This window comes from Cariama cristata, unplaced genomic scaffold (assembly GCF_000690535.1).
Source record: "Cariama cristata isolate BGI_N322 unplaced genomic scaffold, ASM69053v1 scaffold33266, whole genome shotgun sequence".
Lineage (NCBI taxonomy): Eukaryota > Metazoa > Chordata > Aves > Cariamiformes > Cariamidae > Cariama > Cariama cristata.
Window position 1 is genome coordinate 1,292 of NW_009622084.1, and position 26,104 is coordinate 27,395.

The following is a 26,104-nucleotide window of genomic DNA, read 5'->3' on the forward strand; positions in this document are numbered from 1 at the left end:
ACTCTCTGCTCTGCAAGCCAAAAGAGAGAGAAAAAGCCACAATTCCAGGGAGACATTCAGGCTCAGCTTCCTTCCAGCACCAGCTGATAAAACAGAAACATTCTCCCATGGGTCAAGAAGGAAAGGAGTGCCTATTTTGATGTTTTGTTTTCTCCTGGATAATCCTAAAGCTTCTGTTTGGCTTCTAATTGTGCAAATTCTTCCTGATCCCACTGTATCTCAGTTTTACTTGGGTCTCCAGTGCTTTTACACTGTCTCTGAAACTGGCCCATTCCTGGATTCAGTCATGGGCCCTTCCTTGGATGGGGTATTAAGTTTTATTTTATATAGACACAAGAATGGGTGTTTAGCAAGAAAGGAAAACTGTGTGTGCAGGCAGCATTTGCAATACAGTTATACTATGGTCTTACTGTCAGGTCAAGCTGCCTGTTCCGAGTTGCAATGGAAAGTTCAATGGTGGATAGCTTCAGTTCTTCCCAGTCCTCTGGGGTTACCTCCTGGGGGATTTCTGCGAATCAAGAAGAGAAGATATCATTAAATGGAATTTAATTACACAGATCATCATTTCACTGCTATGAAGCATGAAACATCAATGCCAGCCACAAAAATCACTCTGATCCATTGTGACCACTAGCTTTGTTTCTTTCAAATGTCAAAATCTTAAAAAAGGAAAAGGAGCTTGGGAGTACTGAAGGAAAGAAAAAATCACCACCAGCATTCACACAGTAGCAGGAAAGACTACCAAGCACATTACATGGCAGCTCTGTGAGTCCTTATGCCCAGGGATTAACAGATCTCCTGGGTTAGTATTATCAGGAACATTTAGAAAACACATAAAGTGCTGCTACCAAAAAACCAGGAATCCAATGTTCAGGATACTGTGGTAACATGTATTTTCTATAGGAGGAAACTCCACAGTTCAGTTCTCATATACAGGTCACTTAGTTCACGCTCCTGTCTAAATCACCTCTGCTAGCCAAGAAGGAACGAGAAGGACTTTGCATCACACCAGACTGCGCAAAATACACGCTCCCCTTCCTGCTGCAGTCTGCCACATTCACTGCCTAGCTAACAGCCCAATCCAAGAGAGACACACCAAGCACACATAAGAAAATTTATGGTACAGAAAGAAATTCAATGTACTAAGAGAAACTTAAGGATTCTGCATGGCCCAAGTTTTATTGCTCTATTTTAAGTAACATCTGTTGCTCTGTGTCAGCAACTCCTCCCACCCTGGAAAACAAAGGCTGCTCCTCTCTCTCGCCAGCTCACTAAGAAGCCATTCCACAGGAGGAAGATTTCAAGAAGCTCGCCCATAAGTGGCAAGTATCATTTATGGAGGCTTCCATAGCAATGGCAAGCAACTGTGAGCCCAGGGAATGCCCTGGGTTCTCTACAAATGCACTTTTGTTTATGAGATCACAAGCACTGGCAGGACTATGTTCCATTTCTGGCACATATCACTGTAACTATCTTGACAATGTCACAGTTGTAATAAATAATAAATAACAATAATATAAAAATGAGAAATCAGAATAGTAAAGAAGAAAAAAAAAAACACCTCTGATCTATTAGAGGAGTAAAGCCTGCCTGTGAGTTTACGCCAAAATACACACATCTCACCTTTCGAAGGAGGTGACCAGTATAACCGAAGCCGTCTGTAAAGCCTCACATACAAAGGAGGTCTGGACAGTTTCTCCTCTGGCTCTTCTGGAGGTCTCTCAGTTGGACCCAGATACATGAGAGCAGCTTGATGCTTCTGAGGCCATTCCTTGGATTTACATGGAAAGGAAAGACAGAAGATAAAGGGCCTTTTGTTTAGCACCTACCTGTTTATTCTGTTTAGTCCTTTAGCTTATTTATTCTGTGCTCCTGAGTATTCCTGCAGAGCTACCCAGTCCCACTACCGCCTCAGTCTACTTTATGGCTCTCCAGCTTCCAAATTCATATGTGAGATGACATTTTTGCAGCTTGAAAAAGTTTACCCACAGTTCCCAAGTCTACTAAACTACTCCTTCCCCACACAGAAGTGAGTTATTTTCTTCTCTATAAGCAAAGCGTAAAGGGATGTTTTCTTTGCTGCTGCTGTGTGGCAGGGTGACACAGCTGCTTCGGGCTGGACGGAACAACCTAAACTGGCAAGGTCAACATTAATGTTTGAAAGCACAATTGGTTTCTGTATGGTACAAAGGCAACCTCAAAGAGCAACTGCATAGCAGGGTCTAGTGCAAACAGAGAAAGGCTACGGTGTTGTGTGCAGCCAAGGGGCACTAAAACCTTGCAGGCTTTTGCTCTCCAATAACTCAAACAATCAAGATCTGACCTTATAGTCAGGTGCTTATAAACAGCAATACAACAGGTCTTAAGGCAAGTCAGGTGAGCTTTATAAAGCATCGGAGAGCCAGGGGGGGGAGAAAATAAGTAACACAATCTCTGTGATATTTCAGATTCCAATGCCAGAAACTGATGGACTATAGAAGAACCTTAGCTCCTGAAATACTTCCAGATGCTGACAAAGTTTATTTCCTCTCATTTTGTTCGAAAAATAATTTCTGAAATGCTTGAAACATAGGACTTGTGCAGGGAACAATATGATTGTTTTTTGAATGTATATACTAAAACAACCCAGCCAAGATCCCACATGTACTCAATACAATTATTTTTCTATCACAAAACTTTAGAAATAGTTTTGGATCATATAGCACAGGTTGTTAAGCTAATTTGCCTCACACCTCTGAGAGCAAGGAAAGACTCCACTATCATACTTGCATAATAAACAGGACAAATGGAGGTTGTATCAGTAGGATATTACATGAACAATAAGTCATAATGATTAAAGGGAAAAGCAGCAATGCTGTGATAATTTAAGCCTGTATATCTTAGAAGAGATGATAACATTCATAACAATGCCCCTGCCAATATCAGAGGTGAGCTCTTTCCCCTTACACTGTTTTCAGCTACAGGTCATCCTGTTTCAAAGGACAGCACAGCAAAACCAGGAAAGATGAAGTGCACAGCAGCAAAGAAAAGCCAGGAAGAGATTAAGCTAAACAGGCTGGAACCATTTCTTACAGAAACTAACAAAATGATAACATAAGAGGCACATAAAGCAATGAATATCACAATTAGGGAAGATCAGGTAGAAACTTTTCTATCTTAATAGCAGATAAAGTGGCCACTTCCCTTTAACCTTTAGCAGGTTAACCAGATCTTTTTAGTGTACAATGAACAGCTCATCAGTGAAATCCACTACCACTGCCACTAACTGAGGCTAAGGACTCAACAAAAGTGAGAAAGGGGCTGGAGAAAAATGAAGAATAGTTTTCTACCTAGAACACCAGCACACAGAATCATCACCTCAAATTTCCTGGGGATGGGGGGGGCGGGGAGGAGGGAAATCTTTCATGGACACATTACAATTTAACTCCCCTTTACAGCAGCTTCCTATAAATGAAGCATTGGCACTATCACAGACAGAATGGCTGGACTGCACAATTTCATCTACTGTACCAGTTCCTGGGTATTTCCACAGCCTTTCGTGAGGCTCATTATATGTTCAGAGAACAGGAAAAGCATGTGAATGAAAATGCCTCACCTTTCATGCAGGTCAAGTTTTAATCTTTCCAGGATCAATTTTAAGCAAGAGGGAAGTTTAAGGTGAGATATAAGCTATTAATCTTCATGTTCATTTTACTACACATGGAAGCCTGATTGTTAACGTGCATGAGCAGTCTAATTATAGACACTTCTGCCACATGAATAAATCAGAATGAAATGTTACCATAACACAGACTGTTCAGAAAAGGTGACAGAGCACTTTAAGGGTTATCTTCACCACCACTACTGCTCTCCAGGTTCAAAGGTGGTTACTGGCTCCCCCTGGTGATCTTGCAGCAACAGATCTTCAGTAAAGAAATCTTTTAAGTGTTCCTCCTCCCCTTCATCTCTTCAGAAGTTAAGTCTATCAATCGGTAGTTTTTTTAAAAAGTCAAGTTTCACTTCCATTTTATACTGTTACCAGAATCCTTCACAAAAACTTGCAGATAAATTATACAAAGCATAGTCAGCCTTTTCATTTCCCAACTACAAAACCACTTTTGTCGCAATTCCTCTTTACCTTAAACGTACTGAAAAAGTGAGCTGCTTTGGTTTTCAGAGGCCCAAGGTACCAGTACCTGAAAAAAGAACACAAACAGAACTTCTAAGATATCCAGGGGTCGACTGGGAAAGGGAGAAATCTTGCATGAAGTCAGAGCACATAGACTTGTTTGCCACTGAAGTTAGTGCTCCCCTACAACCTTTAGCTTTGCGATACTGTAAGATAGTTTATACACATCACGAGCAGCTTAGCAGTGACATCCCTTTCCTGAGTTACAGATCACCACAACGCAGTATACAATCTTCTCTACAGGCAGCGTGACATCTCAGTAGCAGAATTTTACCTAGTCATGTGACACAACTGGGAATGATTTAAAGGTCTGTGGTCTAACAGCTGGTGGGATGCATCTCCACAATATACAATAAAGAATGAGGTTGGAGGAAACAAACAAAAATCAACAGCTTCAGTGACAAAAGAACAGAGCCAGCAAACATTCATTTGCCCAAGAGGATTCTCAGATCAAAATCAATGAAAATAAACAAACAAAATAAAAATCCTGCCAGCCATACAGCATTGTATAGAATCTAAAGATCTGACTATATTTAGGCAGGCTTGGCACACATTTTGATCACTGTCTTCCACCAAACAAGGTCAACAAAGCACATTAAACACCATCAGCTCAAAAGTACTGCAAATCTAAGTATGACATTAACTACTAAGGCATGCAACTGTCACACCACTCCCACCAAGCCATGAAATTGTCTGTAAAATGATAAAACCTCAAAAATATAAACCAGCACCATGTCTCCACCAGGACAGTACTTAGCAGAGGGATAGTCAGACAGATTGCTGGAACTGTGGTTTATGGTTTAACTCCCTTTGTAGTAGGTGCCTTCTTTTCAGTATAAGATCAGTTGTACTGGAATATACCGAATGTTTATTTAGCCCAATCACCCATCTCTCACAAGGACCAAAAGTGGATGAAGTGGAGAAGTTTAAAAACAGGACAAGCGCACATGGTTCTTGGCCCAAGCACGCTCTGAGCACCCATTCATTTGTGGCTGAAGTGCCTTCCAAGCTGGGCATGTTTTCTGTGCCTTTGAAAACATTCATGGAAGAGAACAAGGTTTGAAGATGCTCACACTGCCCCACTGACAAAAGGTGCTGTCATGCCTCCAGCACTGAGTCCAAAAGACTCTTAGGAAAGAGAACTGCTGCAGGAAAAGACATGAAGGTTGACACTAAGCAAAAAACAGGGTATGAGTTGGAAGCCTAGTAAGAGTGCAGAGGGAAGAGAAGTGCACTTCCTCCATCTTGGGGCTGCAATTAGCAGGAAAGCCTGCAGCATAGCCAAGTCAGCAGCTACACAAGCTGTCAAGAATGTCCCTTGCTTCCCAGGGATAAACACCCTAACCATTTACTGCATCTTCCCCATCCCGCATCACCTCTCAAACCTACTCAAATATTTGCCAGACAGACTCCAGAGGTGTGCTACCTCTTGCTTTCTGACAAAAACAGCTCATTCACAAAACACATGGTATTTCCTCATAGCTGCAAAGCAGAGGCATGTGCTGCAGTCCCTCCATAACAGTTTGAGAAATGAACTGCTTTGGCCCTGCTGCTCCTTCGCCAGATAATGCTAGTCATCTGATACACAGACAGTGGCATATTAAATGTCCATTTGGAGAGAGACCAACAATTATGAGTTTAGCATTCAGAGAACAGTCATCACAAAGCATGGTCCATGCCATTTCTGGCAGGAACGGAAGGGCATTTCTACTGCATCTGATGTCCCTTGTTGGAACTGAGTTAGAGTCTGCATGCGTCTTTTCATTGGCAGCTGATGAAAAACAATGGCCAATTACTTTACTTAAACTTTACTCAAGGGAGAGCTTTTCCCACTGATACAATCTGAATAAAGTTCCAGAAGTGGGCACCACAAGGCAAGCAAAAAGTAAATACTTAAAAGAACAGGTCAGCAAATACTTCAAAGAACAAGTCTGCACCAAATAAGTGTTTATTTCAAATGACAAAAATGCTGAAATGTCTTACACTCCCATGTGTGTAATACAAGACCTAACAAGAGTGGGTGCCTCTGCCTGTCAAATGTCTACACTCAAAAAAGACTTCTTTAGGAGAGGGGAGTCTGTCTTTTTAGGCAACAGATGCTAAAAAAGGTACATCTTCAAAAAACAGTATTTTCTTACTTGCTAATTTTAACTCCTGCATCTCTGTAAGATCCCCATCTTAAACCAGTCACTGCAAACACAGGCTGTTCCTTTTCTCCCTGTAAAGAAAAATAAACATCGTGAAATTGCTTTCTCTTATCTTGTTTCCAACTTTGTTTTTTGCAGCTAGAAAAACATCATTTCTATATAAAAACTGATTTCTAATTAATCCCAAAAGTGAAATTTCACAGAAGAGGCATGATAAATAGCTAACAGCAATAAAGTTAAGCAGAATTTAACTGTTATACATTCCATCTGCTCCCAGAGAGGAACATAAGAGGTTAAGTTTTGAAGAGGTTGATTGAGTTTGACTGCACACCCAGCAACAGCCATTTCATTTTGTGGATATCATCAGCCAAAAGCAAGGAGCTCTGCGCAGTGACACTAAGTTCTGACTGCAGAAATGTCCATTCTACAACATAACAGAAAAATAATATTCAAAAACCATACAGGGCATAGTCAAAGTTTTCCCGTTTCACATTTTTCAGTTTGTAAAAGAAAGCTATTAACTCCACAATACATATGAATGCATTAAATCAGCTCAGACAGCTATTGTTATCTCTCACCATTTCTGCAGAAATATTGGTATTAGTAAGTTTTGTATTCATCAGTACTCTCTGAGCCTCAAAAAAAGATGTTCAGGCATTCTAGTGTTTTCTCCAGTTTAGACTATCTGATGTCACAGCATACAGTGGAGAAATGACTGTCACCAGAACTGCTGATATCATACACCAAAATTGATGACAGCATTACAGAGAGGAAAAGCAGTCCATGTAAACAGAACAACATGAGAATAGGAAAGTTTTAGGAATGCTGGGTGCCAAATAAGCAGATGCTTTTACCTTGATCTGCAAGACATCAAGTGGAACTGTCTCTCCTTTCAAAATGGCCAATGTAGCATTAGTAATATGTCTGCAAAACAAACAGGAAAGAAGCAAAGGAAAACAAATAGGAAGGAAGGAAAAGAGTAAGCTTTAAAATTACAGTTTTTTCAGCAAATCCCACTATGAGTCCAGGTGGGGCTTTTTTGCAGCAAACACAACAACCCCAGGGAAAGAACTCTGACAAAGTGCTGCACTCCCTTGAAATCAGAAAGCAACTGAATGGCTGCAACACATGACAAAGCCTATGTCCTAACAAACAGCAAAAGACCTGAGAAACAGAAGGAAGTTCTCAGCCTAAGTGTTTCCGAGATCCCTCCTTCTTCAGCTAATCTGGCAGATCACACGCCAACTCTGTTACTTGCTGTTTTGTATATTTAACACACTACGGACCCAAATCATGTTTTTTTTATTGGTGGCAAGTATAACAAGCTGGGAGAGAAGTGGATGACCATGAGACTGGACTCAATTCATGAGTCTGGGATTGAATTAGTATGTTAATTTGTTTTGAAGTTTTTAATCAACATAAATCTACCTATCAGCAGTGCTCACATGGTTTTGGTCTCCATTAAGTTGTGGACAGTAGCTAAGGCACTTTCTCATTTCAAGTTGTAAAGTGTGGCACTAAAGATTTTGTAACCAAGGTGTTCAAGTTCAGAAAGGAGTCTATGTTCAGACCTTGAAGCATGTATTTCATTAAAAACTCTTCCTTGTTTTCAAAGTCCAGTAAAATTTAAATTCCACATTGCGCACATTTCCAATCTCTCAGCTCGACAGGGAAAAAAAACCAAAACAAACCCAAAACCAAATGCAGTTTTCAGATCCAGTCCAATATTCACACAAATCAGTAGGAGAAATTGCCCTTGGCTTCATCAGTATTAGAACACTGAGACAGAGAAGAAAGCTGTTCTTCCCTCAGCCCTTCTTTTCTCCTAACTCTATCTTTCTGTAAGACCTCTACAACTCCTACACTCCAAAGGTAAGACAATGCTGAAGGAACCAAATCCCAAATATTTCTTTTAAAACATCACTTCTGCACTTCTTAAGTCAGGCTCTGTTACTGTTGTGGGTTGTTAAGCAGTCTATTGACCAAATTCCTTTCAACTTCACCAATATGCTGCAGTCTCACCTGCACAGTTCATTGCCTTGGGACAAGAAGATCATTCATTTCAAACAGCTTCTTTAGAACCCAAACATAAATTATTATTTTAATGTTAGCTGCTGATTACAGCCTTGTCCATCTTGCTGAGCTTCAAAGCACTCTGGTATTTTTAATGAAGGATGTTATGCCAGTTGGCTCGTGGGTTTTATGTATGATGGGTACCAGCAAGGGTTCCACAAAGAAGAATGTTAATGAGTTACTGGGAGAACCAGAGTGAACACATTTCAGGAGCAAGGAGAAATATATTCATTACTATGGGAGGAAAGGAAGGGAAAAATTGAAAAGAAATGAAGTGTGTGGAAAAGAAAGATTAGTTGACTAGCCTTTTTACTTTAGAAGTGGACAAAACAATCTTACAACAAACTGAAATGCAGACAACAGATACTGCCAGACTGGATCATATCCAGAATGTTGATAGGTAAGATTCAGGTTGTTGGAGAGTTGCCAGTATCAGTCCCGTCATAGGGATGGGCAAGAAACCCTGCAACAGTCAGTAATGGGATCCAACCTTTTCCATAAAGATATTCTTGTATGCCTTACTTTGTAGGTGCTAACCAGGTTATATGTGGACCGGTTTCTAGAATTCTTAAGCTGGGGAAGGGACGGAAAGAGGACTTCTCCTTGTTTTATTTTGTCATATCTTTGCTATATCCTTGTCATATCCTTTCTGACTATTCCTACAAGACTTGATCCTTCTACTCCTTTTTTTTTTTTTTTAAACTCTGAGCATCACACAATCACAGAGAAATTAGCCACAGAAAATGATTTCATGTTCTAATAATACATACATTTCCTTCTTTTAATTTTTAGTCAGTTTTTGGAAGTTATTAACTCATGCAAGTCCAGAGACTCACTAGGCTCTGCCCAGAGACTGCCAACTTCTATGTAACATAGAAGAAAAAGAAAAGTAAGCACTGTTCCTTGAAAACAAACAAACAAACAAACAAGCCCCCTTTCAGAAACAGGTAAGACTTACTCAACTTGGTTCATGCTCTCAGGGTAGAGTGTGTGGCTCAGAGTGCAGGTCTTTCCAAGAGGTATGAATCCTATAGGAATCTTACTGAAGGCAGCCTGGACACATAAGGAGAGTAAATTAACATTTGCATCAGCTGAAAAAACCTTTCTGTGTGGAGATCACAGCTGTGTCTGATATCACCCCTTTGGCACTAAGCAGCCAGGCATTTCCTTAAATGAGGCAGTAATACATAATGACTCAGAACATGGCACCCAAATCTGTGAACCCACCAGTGCCAACTGGGTATAAAGAAGCTCTCTGTAATCATTAAGAGCTTTGTTACATGCAAGTTGGCAGCCATGTCCTAACTAATGCATGGATTCTGTCAGCAATCTGCCATCTTTCTTAATACTGATGGTGGCATCACAAGCTCTGAATCTCATTTACCATTACAGAAATCCCCCTCTGATAGAGTAACCTTGCATGGCAAAGAGATTTTCTCAGTTAAGGAAAGGAAATTAATTGATTCCTCTGTCATCCAAATCATGAAGGAGCAGAAGGTCTAATTTTCAGAAGTCATTGACCATGTTATTTTTCTGTACCACAGTCCAGCAAAAGGGCTTGTTGAAGGAGCAAGTTATTACACTATACCTCATAATAAACTGTGCTTCTTGAAGCGTGTCAGCAAATCAATGTAAACTACCATATATCACAATGTACCATCTCCTTCCTGGGCACTGCTGCTAGCAGCACCATAATACTGCAAATCCGCACGGACTAAGTAATACCCCTCTCACTTCATGCCCACCTGCTCTCCCTTGTTCTCTCTGTGTCACCTGCAAGTCTTAACACATCTCAAACACCCTACTCTAATTTTCTTCAGAATTGTTTTACAGCGTGCAGACGACAGGCTGTTTGCAGTTCATGCAGTCATGGTCTGCTCCCCTGGCCGCTAGGAACAGCGTTTCTGGGATACCTTGGACAGACTCTTCTTATCCAGGCCACAGTGGTATGACATACCCAAGTAAAAAGGGAAGCAGAGCACAGAGTGAGGGGGCTGAACTGCAGATCTCTACTCCTCGGACAGAGTGATATGAAGGACAAGAAGAATTCCCTGGCCAAAGACATAAAGTGACACCGTGGCAATACTACAATGCAGTATTCTGCCTGAAATAGTGCCAGATGCAGAATTTTCTGCGCTACTGCAAATCATTATCTTGATGTAGCTGGAGTTCAGTCAAAAAATAGAGAAGAAAAACTAGCCAGTAAAGCCTCTAAAACTTTTGTTCCAGTATCTTTAGATTATAGAGGTCTCAGGGGCCAACTATAATAATATTAAATTTAAGAAATTGATGTCTCAGAATTGATACAGCCAGTGCCCTTTAAAAATACTGGCTTGGTTGCGGAGTTTCTCTTGTCACATTCAAACAAAGCAACTGCCTAAACAGATACAATTCTAGCTGCCAAGGATATCATCATAATCTTGTCTGGATCATTTAATTGAGTTTTTGCCAGCTCCTGCCAGAAGGTTTTGGGAACAATGACTCCCTCCCTTCTTCAATAACACTGTCCTCCATCTTTAAAAAGAAAAATCTCTCTCATTTCCATTCGGGGTGATCTACCTTAAGAGGTTAAAATTTGCCTTCTGCAGCCATCTGCACAGGTAGATATTCGCTGCTTGAAAAAACGGCAAAGCAATCATAAAGCAATAGGAACACGGCCATAACGGAATTCATTTTCAAGCCTGTAAAAATACAAGAAAAACAGGTACTTTTGGTCAATGCTTCTGCCAATCAAAGCAGCATACACAGCCGGTCCATGGGGCTTTGAAAGTTGTGCATTTGGCTTCTCCACAATCCCTGCTCTAATGCTGGAAACTTTCCAAAGCCATGGCTTGGGAGCCATTGCAGTCCCTGAGAAAAGGAACGAAGAACAACGGGCAGAATTGCAGGACACTAGCATGGCTGACTTACTATGCAGCAAGCGGGCTCCAGATTAGTAAGCAATGTATCTGTAGAAGACAGTTGAGACCAAAAGATCACAGTGGATGCACAAGACACTTCCCCTAAGAAATAAACAAAATTAAAAAAATTACACTTCCTCACCTCATCTGCTCTGCGGAGAAGTCCAGTTATGACCTGAAAAAACATGGGAAATGCTCAGCTCTGAGAATTTTGTTTTTCAGTTACATTACAATGCTATGAAATTCATACCCACATTTACTTTTTGGAAAAGATTTAAGGAGCAGCTACTCCTTTACGAAAGCTGCTACACTTGCTTACATGGGAAAGGAAGCATGTTCAGTGTGCAAACATGGTGGAAATAGCAGAGTTGTGAGTGCACACAAGTATATGCTGGGACCACAACCAATGCCAGTGTAAATGTTTTAACATTCAATAATGCTCTGCATAATGCAAAAATAGCACTGGTCAGTGTGCAATTAACAATAATAAATTCTAAGAGCAGGAGAAACTTGCAGATGTATTCTGACCACTTTCTCTTAAGGTCATTGCATTTCATTTAGCCATTGCCTTATGAAGCCAGTAGTTAGCATTCCAGGAAATATTTTAATAAAATACAGCCTTCCTTGAAAAATAGAGTATCCCCCAGTTCTGCTGGTAATTTGCTCCTGTCATTAATCATCTTGACAATAGAATTTATTAAATACATACCATGCTTTGTTATCACTTGCAAGTAATTTTTAAATTATTTGATTCACACTTAGCAAAACATGCATTCCTCTCAGGCAGTACAGATAGGAATGAACTTTGGAAATTAAACCATTACAGCTCCATTACACAGAAAGAAAAAGTTAGAATCATATGTCCCCAAATAATTTTCTCATTCTAGAATAAAATTCTGGAAGATAGTTATGTCACAAACTCTTTCTGCCCCCACTCGCATCATCAGTTTTAGCCTAATAACAACTAGCAGAGTTTTCTTGTCCCCAAAAGATTATAATATTGACTGAAAACACAGATACTAAAATAGACAAATCTCTAGTAATAGTTGTTATGATGTTGCTACATTACACAGACTCAATCTTCTCACCCTCAGCCTATGATTCTCAACAAACCAGGACAAAGCTCCTGCAGTACCTCTTGTACTGTGCCATCTCCTCCTGCAATAATGATCAGATCTGTTTTTTCCATCAATTCCAGCAGCTTTTTTGCTTGTCCCTCATAATCAGTCTGAAGAAAGAGAAATCCAAACATGAGAACTCAAGTGACTATTTCTAGGATTCCTCTTCTATAGAAAAAAAAAGAATTATCTACCCATTTGCTGCACAGTTATTCTCATATAGGCACACAGTACTGTATATTACTTACATTCACTGAAATGTCTTCAACTTATGTCTGCTGCCAATACAGTATGTGCTAGCAAACACATACACAAAGGCTAAATGACATATCAGAGTAAATGTTATTCAATAGATCTAGAATATCGCAGCAATAATCATATTTCCAGATAGTTTTACACTGAAAGAAAACCACAAGCACACCATGCTCTTGCAGAAAAAGTCCCAATATCTTTAGCAGTCGAAGCGCTCAAGCGTGTCTCCTGAAATGCAGAATCAGCCACATAAAAAGCTACTGCCCGACAGCAAGCTGTTGACAACAGGTTTGGCAGTAACGAGTACACTGACTTTCTAAACCATCAAAAACATTTTCTGCAAAATCAACATCTTTTACAGGGACATCTCAGCCTCAGTTACTGGCCCAGCCCTGTTTTGCTAACTTGTCAGGTCTGAAGCTACAAAGCATCAGTTTTAAGTCTTGCAAAATAACTTTTTCTCTTATGTATTTTCAAAGATCAGAGAAAGGCATTAATAAAAACAGCATTTTAACAGTAAACCTTGTGAAAAATGTTCCAAGACAGAAAGATACATATTAGAGTACTTCACTGCTAGGACACCGTGACTATTAAACAATCCACATCACAGTCGCAAAAATCTGCAAAAAGATCAGAATTCCTTCATGTTTACTTGTTCTTCTCTTTCCAAAGAAAACCCCTCTGCTAATTCACACCATTTCGATCTCAGTGTTCTGCTTTCATGATGGGAATGTTGAATTATTTTGGGATACGCTAAGATATTTTCAGTGTAAAAATAAAAGGTTATTTTTAATTAAACTGAACAGTTCCACTGCATGTCAAAGTTCCTCACTTCTGAATTCTGTAAGTTCAGGCAGAATTGACAATTTCAACAGCGATGGACACAGACCACTAGCCAGCACTCAAATATTTAGTTTCCTCTCAAACATGAATTACAGGAGGGCTGCTTTAGACAGACAAGCACATGTACTCCTTTAGCTGAAAATTACAAACTCAGTACACAGTTTGTAAATTAACTGTAAATTAAAAAGATTAAGTACCAGCTTAATATTTCAGTATTTATTTCTCCCCACCAGATGTCTACAGGACAACTGAGAACTTCAAATGCAGCCAGAATTTAATTTGAATTCCTCAAGAGGACAAAGCAGAGCAGACAATATATTTATATCAGCAGAACCTATCAGTTCTTACCTTAACCACAGTTACATCCAAGCCAGATAAGTGCAAAATTGGAGCAGCGTTCTTTTCAAAAAGGTTCCTGGCTTTGCTAGAAATAACAGAGCAAAAACTATTTCATTAGTCTGGTGGCTAGAAAAATTAAGAAGGAAAGAAACAAATTAATAACAAGAAGAAATCTACTTAAAAATGAGCATACAATCTATACAATCAGTCACTCAGCCTGCCCGTCAGCAAAGATGAGATTTCATTTGGTTCAAATGTATTACATTTCTAGACTCATATCTCAGATGTCAGTTTTTTGTTGCAGTTTTAATAAATGCAGAAGAGGCTATCTAGCCTTCTCCAAAAATAATTTTAAAAATCCAACAAAACAAAACAAGATCTCCAGAAAGAAATTTATTAGAAAATTAATGACTTACAGAGCACCAGGCTTTAAGAGCGTAAAGGCGGCCCATTTAGGTTTTTCAGAAAAATTTTTTGAAAAATATTTACTGTGATATATTAAATAAATTCAGAAGTAAAATTTTATCTGACCTTCTTTTGTTATAGCACTGATACATTTTCTGCCTGTAACTGCATAATAAAATAATTATGTCATTAATTATGCCATTGTTTACAAGAAATAGAAACACGAGACTAGAAATCAGAGACTTAATTTATTAACACTTTGTATTTTCCAGTCATGGGTGTTTTGAACAAAAGCACGGAAGTCCAAGACTTCCATGTCAGATACATTATCCTTTTCATATTGTCACTAACAACATCCTGCCTCTCCCCAAGATGCAACTATCACAAAGCTTAGCTGATCAGCAGAAGCACATACACATCATATTCAAGATTACTGTTTTTTCTGCTAATGAGCATGCAAAAATAGCAGCCGACCTCTTCCAGGAGTCTTGCTCTGAGCCCATATTTAGCCTCCCAGTCTGTGGGCACATCCCTCTCAAGGACAGGTTCCCACAGAAGTAAGATCACTGCTGGCTAACTTCAAGTCTGGAAGCAACCAAGGTCATCTCTTATTTCTATAGTTTTTGAGGACAGAAATGCATCACATACAAAAGTTTGGAAGGAATACGAAGGAATTCCACATACGAAGGAATGACAAAGGCCGAAACATAGGATAAAAGAAAAATTAAAAATATACATATGTTTAGAAATCATTCTTTCAACTCAAGCATCTAGTTCTATTTCTCATCCCAATATTTTTGGTGAAGTAAAGTTTGGCATAGTTACACAGCACCAGCTTGGCATCAGAGGGAGGCAAAAATGAGCTCAAAAACCTGGCTGGCTTTTATAGTGGATGGCAGAGCAAAAATACAGAAAGAGTGCCTCACGTATGAGCGTAGGGGAGGGAGAATTTTACCCTTTGCAAGCTGCTGGGTTGAGGAACACTGTTGCTTTCTTCAGTGGCATACTGGAAGGGATCAGCTGATTGCCAAAAGCCTAAGCAAGAGAAAAAGAGCAGACTTCAGGTTAGCTTTTAAGCACATTGGTAAAACAGTTCAAAATAATGCATCTCTACAAATGTCAATGGGCTTTCAAGCCTCATGACATTCAAACAACTTCCATCTTCAGCCATTGTACAGGTCTCCTATTCAAAGACCTGCACTCTTAGCAACAGCTCACACCACTGTCACAAGTTCTCTTCAGCTCATTTTGACAATTCCACCACCACTTCGTTTTTGTCAACCTCTGGTTTTCTGCCATGGGCAGAGATCCAGGGAGCTATCCTTGACTTCAAGGTTACTTGATTTTCCTTCTTTATGTAATTCTCATACACCTGCCTGCCACCTCCTTTCTGCATCTTTTTCCACTTCTGTACTTCTTTTCTTATATCTCTTCTGCTCATTTTTGTATTTTCTACGCTTAAGCTTTTGAAGATATGAAAGATAACCACTAGAGAATTTGCTCTGACCTATAAGCAAGCTCACTGTTTCTCAGACATTTTTTCTTCCTAATGTCTCCACATAAAAATCATTTAATTCCTCTTCAACTTTTAATCCAATTCTGAATAGGTATCTCGATTTTAAATTCGTCGAGAGTTACTCCACATAGCTTCTTGTACCTTTTAGCCATTTGAACCTATTTCCATGGCTTTTAGCACACGAGAGGCAAGAAAAGGCAAAGCTTCCATGCATGTTACTTCCCACTCTGTAAACCTCTTTTAGGTCACCTAAAGACATCCTCACTACCACACCAAATCAAAATGGTTTTGAGTACAAGGATGACAATGTATTCAGCAGTACCATCCAGAAGCCTCAGAAATAAAGTAGGAACAAAAGACCACTGCGCTGAACACAAGGAACAGTCAACTGTCCCTGTTTTTTTTTTTCCCCCATTTATCTTGGAAGTTAATCCCCCCAGCAAGAATTTTTATATTGAAGAAGGTGGACACTGTACACAAAGCACAGTATATTTTAGTGATCGTTAGCTGTTTAATTTATAATTAATTCCACTCACCAACTTTGCTCAGGAAACCTCAATTAAAAGAAGTGTGCAGCTGCCTATGTTGCTTAAAACATTCGCATTTTTTCTTCAAAAAAGGAAAAGGATGAAGGAAGTTGCTGAGAGTAAAGAATCTTCAAAGAAAGTGAAACAAATCAACAGCTCTTAAGCTTTACTAAAAAAATCAGGTGGAAAACAGACCAACTTATTTTATCACAATTGTTGGGTGGGAATTGGGAAATACAGGGGATCTCTAGCACGTTACAGCTGTTAGAAACCAGTAATTATTTGCTTCGGGCACACAATGCGATGCATTTGCTTGCTCTAAACAACCTAACAAGGCTCATAAAGAATTTATGAGTAATGACATAATCACATCTTTATGTAATACACTTAGACATCTATGTTACATAGAGGGGCATTTCTAAAGCAAATGCTGATTTTTAAGACAGGAAATAAAAAAATAATAATGTAACATTCTAGAAGTCTCTTTTTCAGAGCACAACATAAGGAAAGCAACTTAAAGCCAGACATTAAAAATGGTTATTAAATATATATACAAAGGTATAATTTAGGAAAGTCAATGCCTTTTTCACTTCCTTGTCAAACGCACACTTCCAGGTATTGCATTTCTGGACTTCTAAAAATGACAATCACTATTTTGCAACTATGAAAAACCCTTTATACAAAGGTTTTATAATGCTTTATGAATACTAACAAAGAAACTACATTCCTTTACAGAAAACTATCCCTGCTTCACTGAGTGAATCATTTGCCAGCTAAACAGGACCTCTTTAACACATGCCCAGAGTTCAGTAACAACAAGGTCAATCAGCGAGACCACATTTGCAAAGGAAGTCCACAGTCAGCTGACACTGGCTTATTCCAGAGAAAGAGGTGTAAAAGGTTTAAAATATGATAAATGAGTTTGTTATTGTAGAATCCTGCTATGATCATTTGCCATGCCAAGGCTGTCGTCATAAACTAGTATTTAAATTCAGACATGCATGGTGGAGTCTTTGCATGAAATACTGCTGTATCAGATACTTTGGCGGGAAGTTGGCTGCCTCATTAATTTGGTGTTGTAACAGCCTTAAAAACTTAAAAATCTGATGTAAAAACAATAGGGAAAACCCTCCACTTCACTCACACTAAACTTTCTCTTGGGTGAGTCTGCCTCTATTTTTTCACAATATTTATACTGTACTATGAACACAAGTAGCATTTTTCAAACAATCACAGATTGTCCTTACTCTGAAGAACACATCAGACATTGAATGCCTTACTGCTGTATTGCTGTGTGTTTTCAAGCATTATTTGGCACTGACACATCAGTAAGGATGGAAATTACAGCAAGAATTGATTACTAGGCTTTCTGCTTCATTCCCTTCTAACACAGGAGTCTTCTGCAGGATATTTTCCCTGGCCTTAATCACTGAAATTGTAGGAAGCTCTATTGACAGTGCTTTTGCATTTTCATTTCTAAGAATAAGCCATAATGGAATAGATCTTATCACTTCATGACTGGAATTAAGAAACAGGAAAGTCAGAATTTCCACAACAGAACCATCTTCTTGTACCAGTCTTTCCTTAGAAGTTACATCTTTTTGACAGCATACACACCTAGGTCTTTTAACTTCTCCTTATATACCATTTCATCAGTGCCTTTTAAATTTTTTTTTTAATTTGGCCAGCATGCTTCAAATACCAAGGTATTAACTGCTATTTTTGGCAACACAAAAAACTTCTATCACTTTGATATTATGCAGTAAAAATGAATATTGAAAACATAAAAATCAAGAACAACTGATACTATGAGTTGGAAATGCATTTGACTCTGAAGCTCTAAGTATGATTTATGAAAGCAATATTTTCAGGGAAAGATTTTTCTTATTCTTTCATAAGACTTGAGCTCCCTTACATCTATTCTGGCATGAAGTTCTGTTGCCCAAATCAAGTTGTTGTGAATATCTTTCCCTCAACAGCAGGCAGGCTAAAATTGGGATTATTCAGGTGCACGACAGAAGCAGGGTAATCTCAAGGAAAGTTCTTTCATGAGAAAAATAATTTTCACCATTCTTCTCAGGCCCCAGTACGTAGCAATGACGGAAGCAGTGTTACACCTTGCAAAATCTCCAACATCTGGCATGGAGAAGCAGGTTTAGAATAAACTTTATTTGTGGGAGTTAGAAGGACTCTTAAAATCCTACAGCACACCACCGAGGTAATTGGAGCGACGGGCAGCAGCACTTGCGCCCCTGAAAGACTGCTTATTAAGCACAAGATTCCTTTATGGGAATACTAGAGTATGGAAAATTTGTTCATTGCTGGTCGCCCATGCAGGCCACAAACTACAAAATGCAATAGTCAATACACTCAGAATATAACTGTCCCTCTCTGAATACTAGCTTTCTGGTCAGTGATCAGCAAACAGATTGCCTCCATTAAGTTCCCACTACACAGGTCTCAAAAGCACAAGGTCAGTCATCACACTTAGTATCCTTGATAAAGTCACTCAGGATCGAATAGACAAGGGCAAGGCGTCTCCAGCTGAGCACTAACATGAAGCGGTTTGCACTGCTTCTGCCCAGACTACATCCTTGATGGTCGATCTGAGATTCCAGTCTCCTGTCTTACCAACAAACCATCTTCCTACCATAACTTTACGGGCACAGAGCAATTACACCTGCAGAAATGGAGGTCTGGGTAGCTACAGCAGTAACTAAGATTACCCCAGCGATAACACTACACCATTCATTGCAACAGCAGTCAGGGCACAAAAGGTACAGTATCCCGGCTGCAGCCTGGAGGCCTCGTCCACTCTTTGGCACTTTAGCAAAAGAACACAGATGGCATCATTGTAAGGCTTGTCACGTAGGGCAGGCCCACTGGGAAAATCTCAGGAGCCCTGCACAACCAAGATAAGAGGGAGATTTTAATCTAATTTTATCACTTTAAACGGTATTACCTGGGCTTCTTGGCATGCAGCTCTTCGCAGCAGGTCATCGCTATTAGGTAAGACAGAAAAGAGAGTGGACGTTAGGTTGTGTAAGTTTAAAATAATTCGCTCATTTTTAATATGTAGGTACATACCCTTTTTATACACACTTTGACAGCACTAAAATAAAGAAATACAGGTTCTTTGACCTATTTAACACATTTTAAGGATGAAACACACCCATTTAAGCACATATGCACAATTTTTTTCTGTATACGCACACAAACATCCTTTCAATAGTAAAGAAAAGCAGAAAACAAAGACCAGGATGCCAAGTGTGCTGAGATTACATAAACTATGAGACACTGTATAACTGTGATTTATTTTTAAATTGCTACATAACTGTACTCCAGATCTAAGGTGTGGGTTTTTTTCAATGTTAATACTGCCTGTTATTTACACTGAAAGTACTTACCATTCTGGCAGTATAAAAGGGATTTAGAGTAGACTTAAGTGTCACTTCCATGGACTTAAATCTCTGTGAATTGTAATTGTGAAGTCCCCTCTCTATCAGTTTGTAAGCCGAACACATGTTAATGCAGCACCTACCACCCACCTAGGTCTGAGCATGGCCTAAAGCAGTAACTCAGAGAGGTGAAAATCACTCAACTCATCTAAATGAAGTTTTAAAACAAAGAAGAAATCATCAGTATCAGATATGTCACTGACAGTCATTTCAGAAATAAATTCCAGACTAATTCTTGTGCTTGTCATTGGTGACAGACAGTGTCAGGAAGATGGCAAGCAGGGTATAGTTGGCAAGCAAAGTGGAGACAGAGCTAGTGAGTAAGGAACAAAATCCCGTTCTTCCTCAGAACAAAAAATGCCCTATTGGCCCTTGCAGACAAAACAGGGAGTCCTGTTCTGCAGTGCCCAAAGCCTCACCTGTCCTCGAGATACCAGACACTCCTCCTCCTTGATAAAACCAAAAAACTCCTTCAGCTTGCCCTTGCCAATACCTGGCAAGACAGTATATTATTGTCTCAAAAATATCAAGTACAAAAAACCCCAATTATAGTCAGCATACCAAAATGAATACACTACACCAATTAAAAGGATTCAAGGCCAGCCAGGAAAAACAAGTGACTAGGAAAGCAGGACACTCCTGCCACAAGGTATGGCTCATCAGGCTAAACCCCGCAATGGAAATTGCAGGAGAGCAGGCAAGGTCTTGGTCAGACCCCTGGATCCAAACACGAGTCTGATCTATTCAATTCCATGAGTTTACAGTATTTATCCGTCACTGGAGCTATATAAGCTGCTCCTTTTGTCATCACCAAAAGATGCTGCAATGCCATAAAAGGAGAAGTAGAGTGACTTCAGGTGAGATCCCAAGTTGGGTTCTGAGAAAATAACTCTACAGCAAAAAAGCCACAGACTTATTCCTGGTAATAATGAAAAGACAAAGGAAGAATTCAAGCATGGAAAAAGAAAATACATAAATAATACCTCACCAGGATAACAAGTAACTGGAATGTCTAAAAAACTTTCCTCAAAGGCACGCTTTTAACTGTCATGTTTGCTCCTTAAAACCAAAAGAATAAGTCATTTGTATTAAGCACCTGAAATATTACTTAGAGGAGTAAGAGACTTGGTTTTGATTGCAGTAATGTAATGAAAGTGCACTAGTGAACTCTCTCTGAAAAGGTTTGTGTTCCAAGCTAAACAACATTGTCACAGCTAATTCCAGTTCAATCAAGACAGCATGACAGGCTAAGTCCACGCTGCGCTGCTGAGAGCATGAGCCCTCATAAAAGGACTTTTTTTTCCTCTGTGACTACGTGTGGCCAGAGCAAACAAAAAGCAAATGCAATTTCAATACATAAAGTTGAAACATTATGGGATATCAAGAAAACCCCACTATCAAATGATGGCTGCACAGTGTATTTTAGAATTGCTGTCCTAACCTTACTAAAAAATTCTAGTCAAATCCATGTTATCTGTTTATTTCACACTGATGCTATTTTGTTCAGAAGTCAAGCTGTGTAACATCGTCAGCCAGTATGTTTTCCTGGTGCCTGCAACTTTATGCTGCAGTGTTAATCGCCTCTAAAATGGCATCCAGCACAACTTCTCAAATGCAAGCAAAAGATACTGTGCTCTCTGTCCCAGCCTGCAAAGATCCTCAAAACAACTGCCAAGGATGCAAGCTTGATTCAGCTCAATGGAGTCTGAACCATAAAAATTACGCTTGACAGTTCAGATATCAACATTTATGCTTATTTTCTCCTGCACTGAAGCAGAAACAGAAGTCTACTCTGACACATATCATTTCGGTGTCAAAGGAAAGGTTTAGGTTCTGAGACCAGAAGAACCAGTAATTAATAGGTGATTTATCTCACCTCTCCAGTAGCACTGCACCCAGAATCCCATGCCATCCCAGCCATACTTATAGCATTCCCACTGATTCAACTAGGACATATATTTCAAAGTCATCTGAGTTTGGCTTAAAGATGTCACAAGTTTGGTTTAAAGATGCCAGGTAACAGGAAAATTTTTATTTCCTTAAAATGTTAGGTCAACACTTAACTATCTTCACACTTAAGAAAAAAAAGCACCAGTGCACTCACAGGGGTGTACCTTTGAGAACAGCAGTCCTCCTCCTGTATCACAGCGCTTGTCTTTATTCATCTCATATGGCTCAACTGAAGTACCACAAGTGGGTCTGGAAGTCCTCTGCGGGTCATACCAATTAATAAATATAGCTAGAAAAATGTTTAAAATAGCAAAACGGTGACTTCTTAAAGTCTTCTGTCTTGGTATATATTAGATTTTCAAAATATGGCTGTGTACCAGCTCCCAGAGAAGAGACTTTAATAATAAACATAAGATTTTGTTGACTTTTTTTGTACTTTATTGACTAATATTACATAGTAACAAAGCCTTTTCAACCACACTTGAACATGAGCACGTAGAGGGAAATTGCTGCGCTGCCTTAAAGAACACACAGATATTTCTTCTGCCTTGCACCGTACGCACAGCAAACTAAAAATCAATTTTTACTTTACGTTTCGCCTAAGGGCTTACAGATACCACTCCAGCCTTAAAGCAAAACAGACGTGCAGTATTGAGTCTTCTGGTCGACCCAGGGCTGTCTTCCTGCTGTGAGAATTAAGCATTGCACAGCTTACAACTGGGCCAACTTGCTTAAGTAGTAGAAAATTGGGAGGCAGAGAGGAACGAGCAGTGGAAGTGGGGTATGGAAGAAAGAGCATGTCTTAAACTGAACCCACGGACAGAACTTTGGTTCAACAAAGGTATCAGTCAATCCTGCAAGGCCGGCAGCCACCGCAGCACAGACTCTCCGGAGCACAGAGCAGGCTTACGCCAAAGCAAGGAACCAATGCAGAAAGAAAGAGTGACTGCCCTGAGCTCGCCCACCACACACCAGGCATGTCAGGCTGCCAGAACACACCGGGCTGTGACAGCACAACATCCATACGACCTGTGCAGGATTGGTGGCCACTGCTCCTGTCCTGAGAGTTTTCAGCTAGAATAGGGAATTAACACTCTTACAGATAAGCACACAGATCCACACAATTTAGTAGGTATGCTCCTCCAGCTGAGACTGCATCCTCTGCCCAAGCACCAGCAGGGGCCAGGGCTGAAAGGACAGTTCCCATGATGAAAGGTCAGCCAGGGCAGCAATGAACTCAACAAGAAGACAGCAAACTCCAACCGAAGCTGCTGGTTGAAGCCCACAGCTGCAGCAAGGGTAAGCCTTCATCTTAGAGCCAATCAAAGCAACTCCCTTAAAAGCGACCATACTACAAGTGTATAAAGAAGCTCAAGCGTGAGATCCCATATCAAAAAGAGTTATCAGTATTAAATCTAAGCCTATTAAGTACATTCGAGCAAGAAGCAGTCTAAAAACTCTCCAGTTCAATGTCTGCATCAAAGCACAGAGTTTTGTGAGGAGAAACTTGACCAAAGCTGTGCATACAGGATCACTCCTCAAGAGCTATATCAGAACTCCTAAAAGGGATTTTACCTTAACAGAGAGCTTTTTGGCTCCTTCCAATACAGCAAGAGCACAGCACCCTCTTTGCTGGATATTAGCAATTACTTCCAGCTTGGTTTTGGAAGGATATGAAAGACAAATCTCAAGTTTCCATCAGCTTTACGCAAGACTCAGAATTTATACTTGACCAAGTCTTCTTGAAATAAAGTCAGCCACTCAGGAAGTATATGCAGAAAGGTGACAAAGTGAGTTATCAGCTGGCAAACACACAGAGACTAACATTCAAATTATAGATAACAACAACACTCAGATTACTGGCAAGCAGTCAAAGGCCCAGATGCCTTGCCAGCATTTTCTAAGGAGAAAGTCAATACTTTAACATATACAGAGTAAAACTGAATATCTGATGAGTTCACTGCCTCAGTACAATACCAAGGGTCCCCATTCTGGCAAAGTGATGATCACTTACCCAGTGACACCACTGCAACAGCCTAGCCAAATCTGACAATCAGTTAAGCTGATGTCCATCAAGCCAGAGACTGAGTTTCTGCTGATTTGACATAGCTGGTGACCCACTGCACCACCTAGACATATAAAGAACAGCAGCTGCTCAATTCAGGAAAGGTGACCCAGGACATAAAGGTGAGGGGGGCTTCCAAACTTGGTGGAAATTTTAAAACAATCATATGGTATCTTTATCTATAATCAACCTCACGTGTGTATGTTAAACAGAAGTATGTTACCGTGTATGAGCACGTATCCAACAATCTGCATACCCTCTAAGCTTTGATCTAGTACATTAAATTCAGTGTCCCTCATACCTGTAGTATGATATGCTATAGATTAAAATTATGCTAATAAATAAATTCATGCAATCCAGAGAAACTAAAAGGGGACAATCTCACATGTGACAACACTTATCTTCTCACTTCTCCAATACTACAAGAGTATTTGCTATCCTAAATGCAAGACAGAGGATTTTTAAAACATACTCTTTCATGAGAAAGAAAGGAATTTTAATACTCACTAAGGTTTCATAAGAATAGCAATAGGGTTTTAGTTAACAGTAGTTCAACCAAACATAATGTCTATCATTTTACACATGAAAAACCTTTGCCACCTCCTAATCGATGTCTCTTTTGAAGAGGCACCTTCTCTTATATTACATACTCAGAAGGGCTGAATGACAAATGGGGGAGGAGGAATCAGCACAAGGTTTCCTCCTTACCCTTCCCATTCATCCAAAAACCCCTTACTTTTTAATCAGTCACAAACACCTCCAAAGACGAAAGGCTAACACACCGATCCAGAAACTAAATGCTGCATGGAGAAAGTATCACACAAGACTGGGCTAACAAGCTCCTCAACCTTGACAGTTATCATCACCCACAACCTTTAGACTAACTCGGCGATGAACCGTTACACTCCAGTGCCCCTCTTTCCTCTACAGCCTAAGGAGCACAAGGGCATCCCCATCAGACCCCACAGCACAGTCTGCAGGGTGCAGGAGAGGGACACCTGGGTCCATTTCCAGGCAGGGAAGAGGCACGGGGAACAAGTCTGGAAAAGATAACATTCTTCTTGTCCATATTTGTCCACATGGCATCCTCCAAAGTCTTAAGGAAGTACTCCAGAGCTCTTCTGTCCCTATGGGCACATAGAGACTGACTATAGAGGAGTCATTATTTACAATAGCTCCAGTTAATGCAGGCATCATAGCTTCTGCATCCAAAAGAAGAATGCACCTTGAGAAGTCAAAAAAGCAAATGATCTTCACCTTCCAAGAGAAATACCTTAGAAAATCCACGAGGATGGAAAAGCCAAGAAGAGGGATGCAGGATGGGAAACAAAAATTTTCTTCAGCTGCAAATAAATGAGCAACATCTCAGATAGCTAATTCCAAGAAGTCAGAGGCTAAGCTGACCTGATGCTGTGCTGAAGCAAGCCCCTTCATCAGAAACTCCAGCGATGCCAGAAACCGAAGCACAAGACTTCACTAAACCTTTAATCTGTTCTAAAAGGGCAAATGTAAGTCTAGTCAAGTATGCCTCATGCATAGTAATTTAGCCTCTGATGTTGGTAACAGCAAGCCTCAGGGCCAGTATAGCCATTACGTGGTGGTTCCCTCATTAACCTCTTCAAGCATTGCCTGCAGCAGTTCGGGCACAGGGCAAAAGGCACCTCTCATGTCCCCCAGCATAACTGGTACATAAACAAAGAAACTGGGAAGAGGGAATGTACCAAAAAAACCCCAACCAAACCAGCCCCAAAAGCCATTATGACATTCAAAGGCAAAACAAGCTGCAGAGAGGGATCCTGGCCTATTCCCTGATGTCCAGCAGCCACAGAGTAAGGCCTTCACTGTGCACAGAGTACCACAAAAGGGCTGCTGAGACCACCTTTGAATTTTTACACTCTTGCCATCAGGTTCTTCTGTCACTCCTCATTTTCCTGTTGCCTGGCTAAAACAATCCTCCACAGAGAAATGGCTAAACGGTTGTCACTTTTTCCAAATGGTATTTAAATCCCTGAAAGCTGAACTTTACAGCTGTGCTTCAGTCTACATCAAAGTCACACAGAGCTGTTCGTCATCACAGGATTTCCTAGCTTGCGTTTCCAATGTCTGGTAAGGAAATGCTGTATTTTCTCTTATGGATAAAAGTGGAGACTGAAGAATGGGATGTGTAAACATTTTTTTTGCCCACTACATCATCTGGGCTAAAGCACCATACCTATACTTGGTGCACATAACTTCCAAGCACTGAAATTTAGATACCAGAAGTTTCCTTTCTGTTCGTTTGCCTTTCATATTTTCCTCCTTATTCATCGCCATATCACCTATGGTACACTTCACATTCTCCAT

The 26,104-nt window shown here is 40.0% G+C and overlaps 1 protein-coding gene across 1 annotated transcript; it reads right to left on the minus strand.

Moving 5' to 3' along the window:
* Positions 1–410: 410 nt before the first annotated feature.
* LOC104155237 (acylglycerol kinase, mitochondrial-like) lies at positions 411–26,104 on the minus strand (the record flags this gene model as incomplete). Its single annotated transcript, XM_009702218.1, has 12 exons — positions 25,974–26,104; positions 19,251–19,290; positions 15,201–15,280; positions 13,850–13,925; positions 12,424–12,516; positions 11,431–11,463; positions 9,347–9,441; positions 7,170–7,239; positions 6,307–6,386; positions 4,118–4,175; positions 1,624–1,771; positions 411–508 (listed from the first exon to the last, which is right to left on the minus strand). Coding segments are annotated over exons 1-12 (1,002 nt in total), but the record flags the coding sequence as incomplete, so codon positions are not given.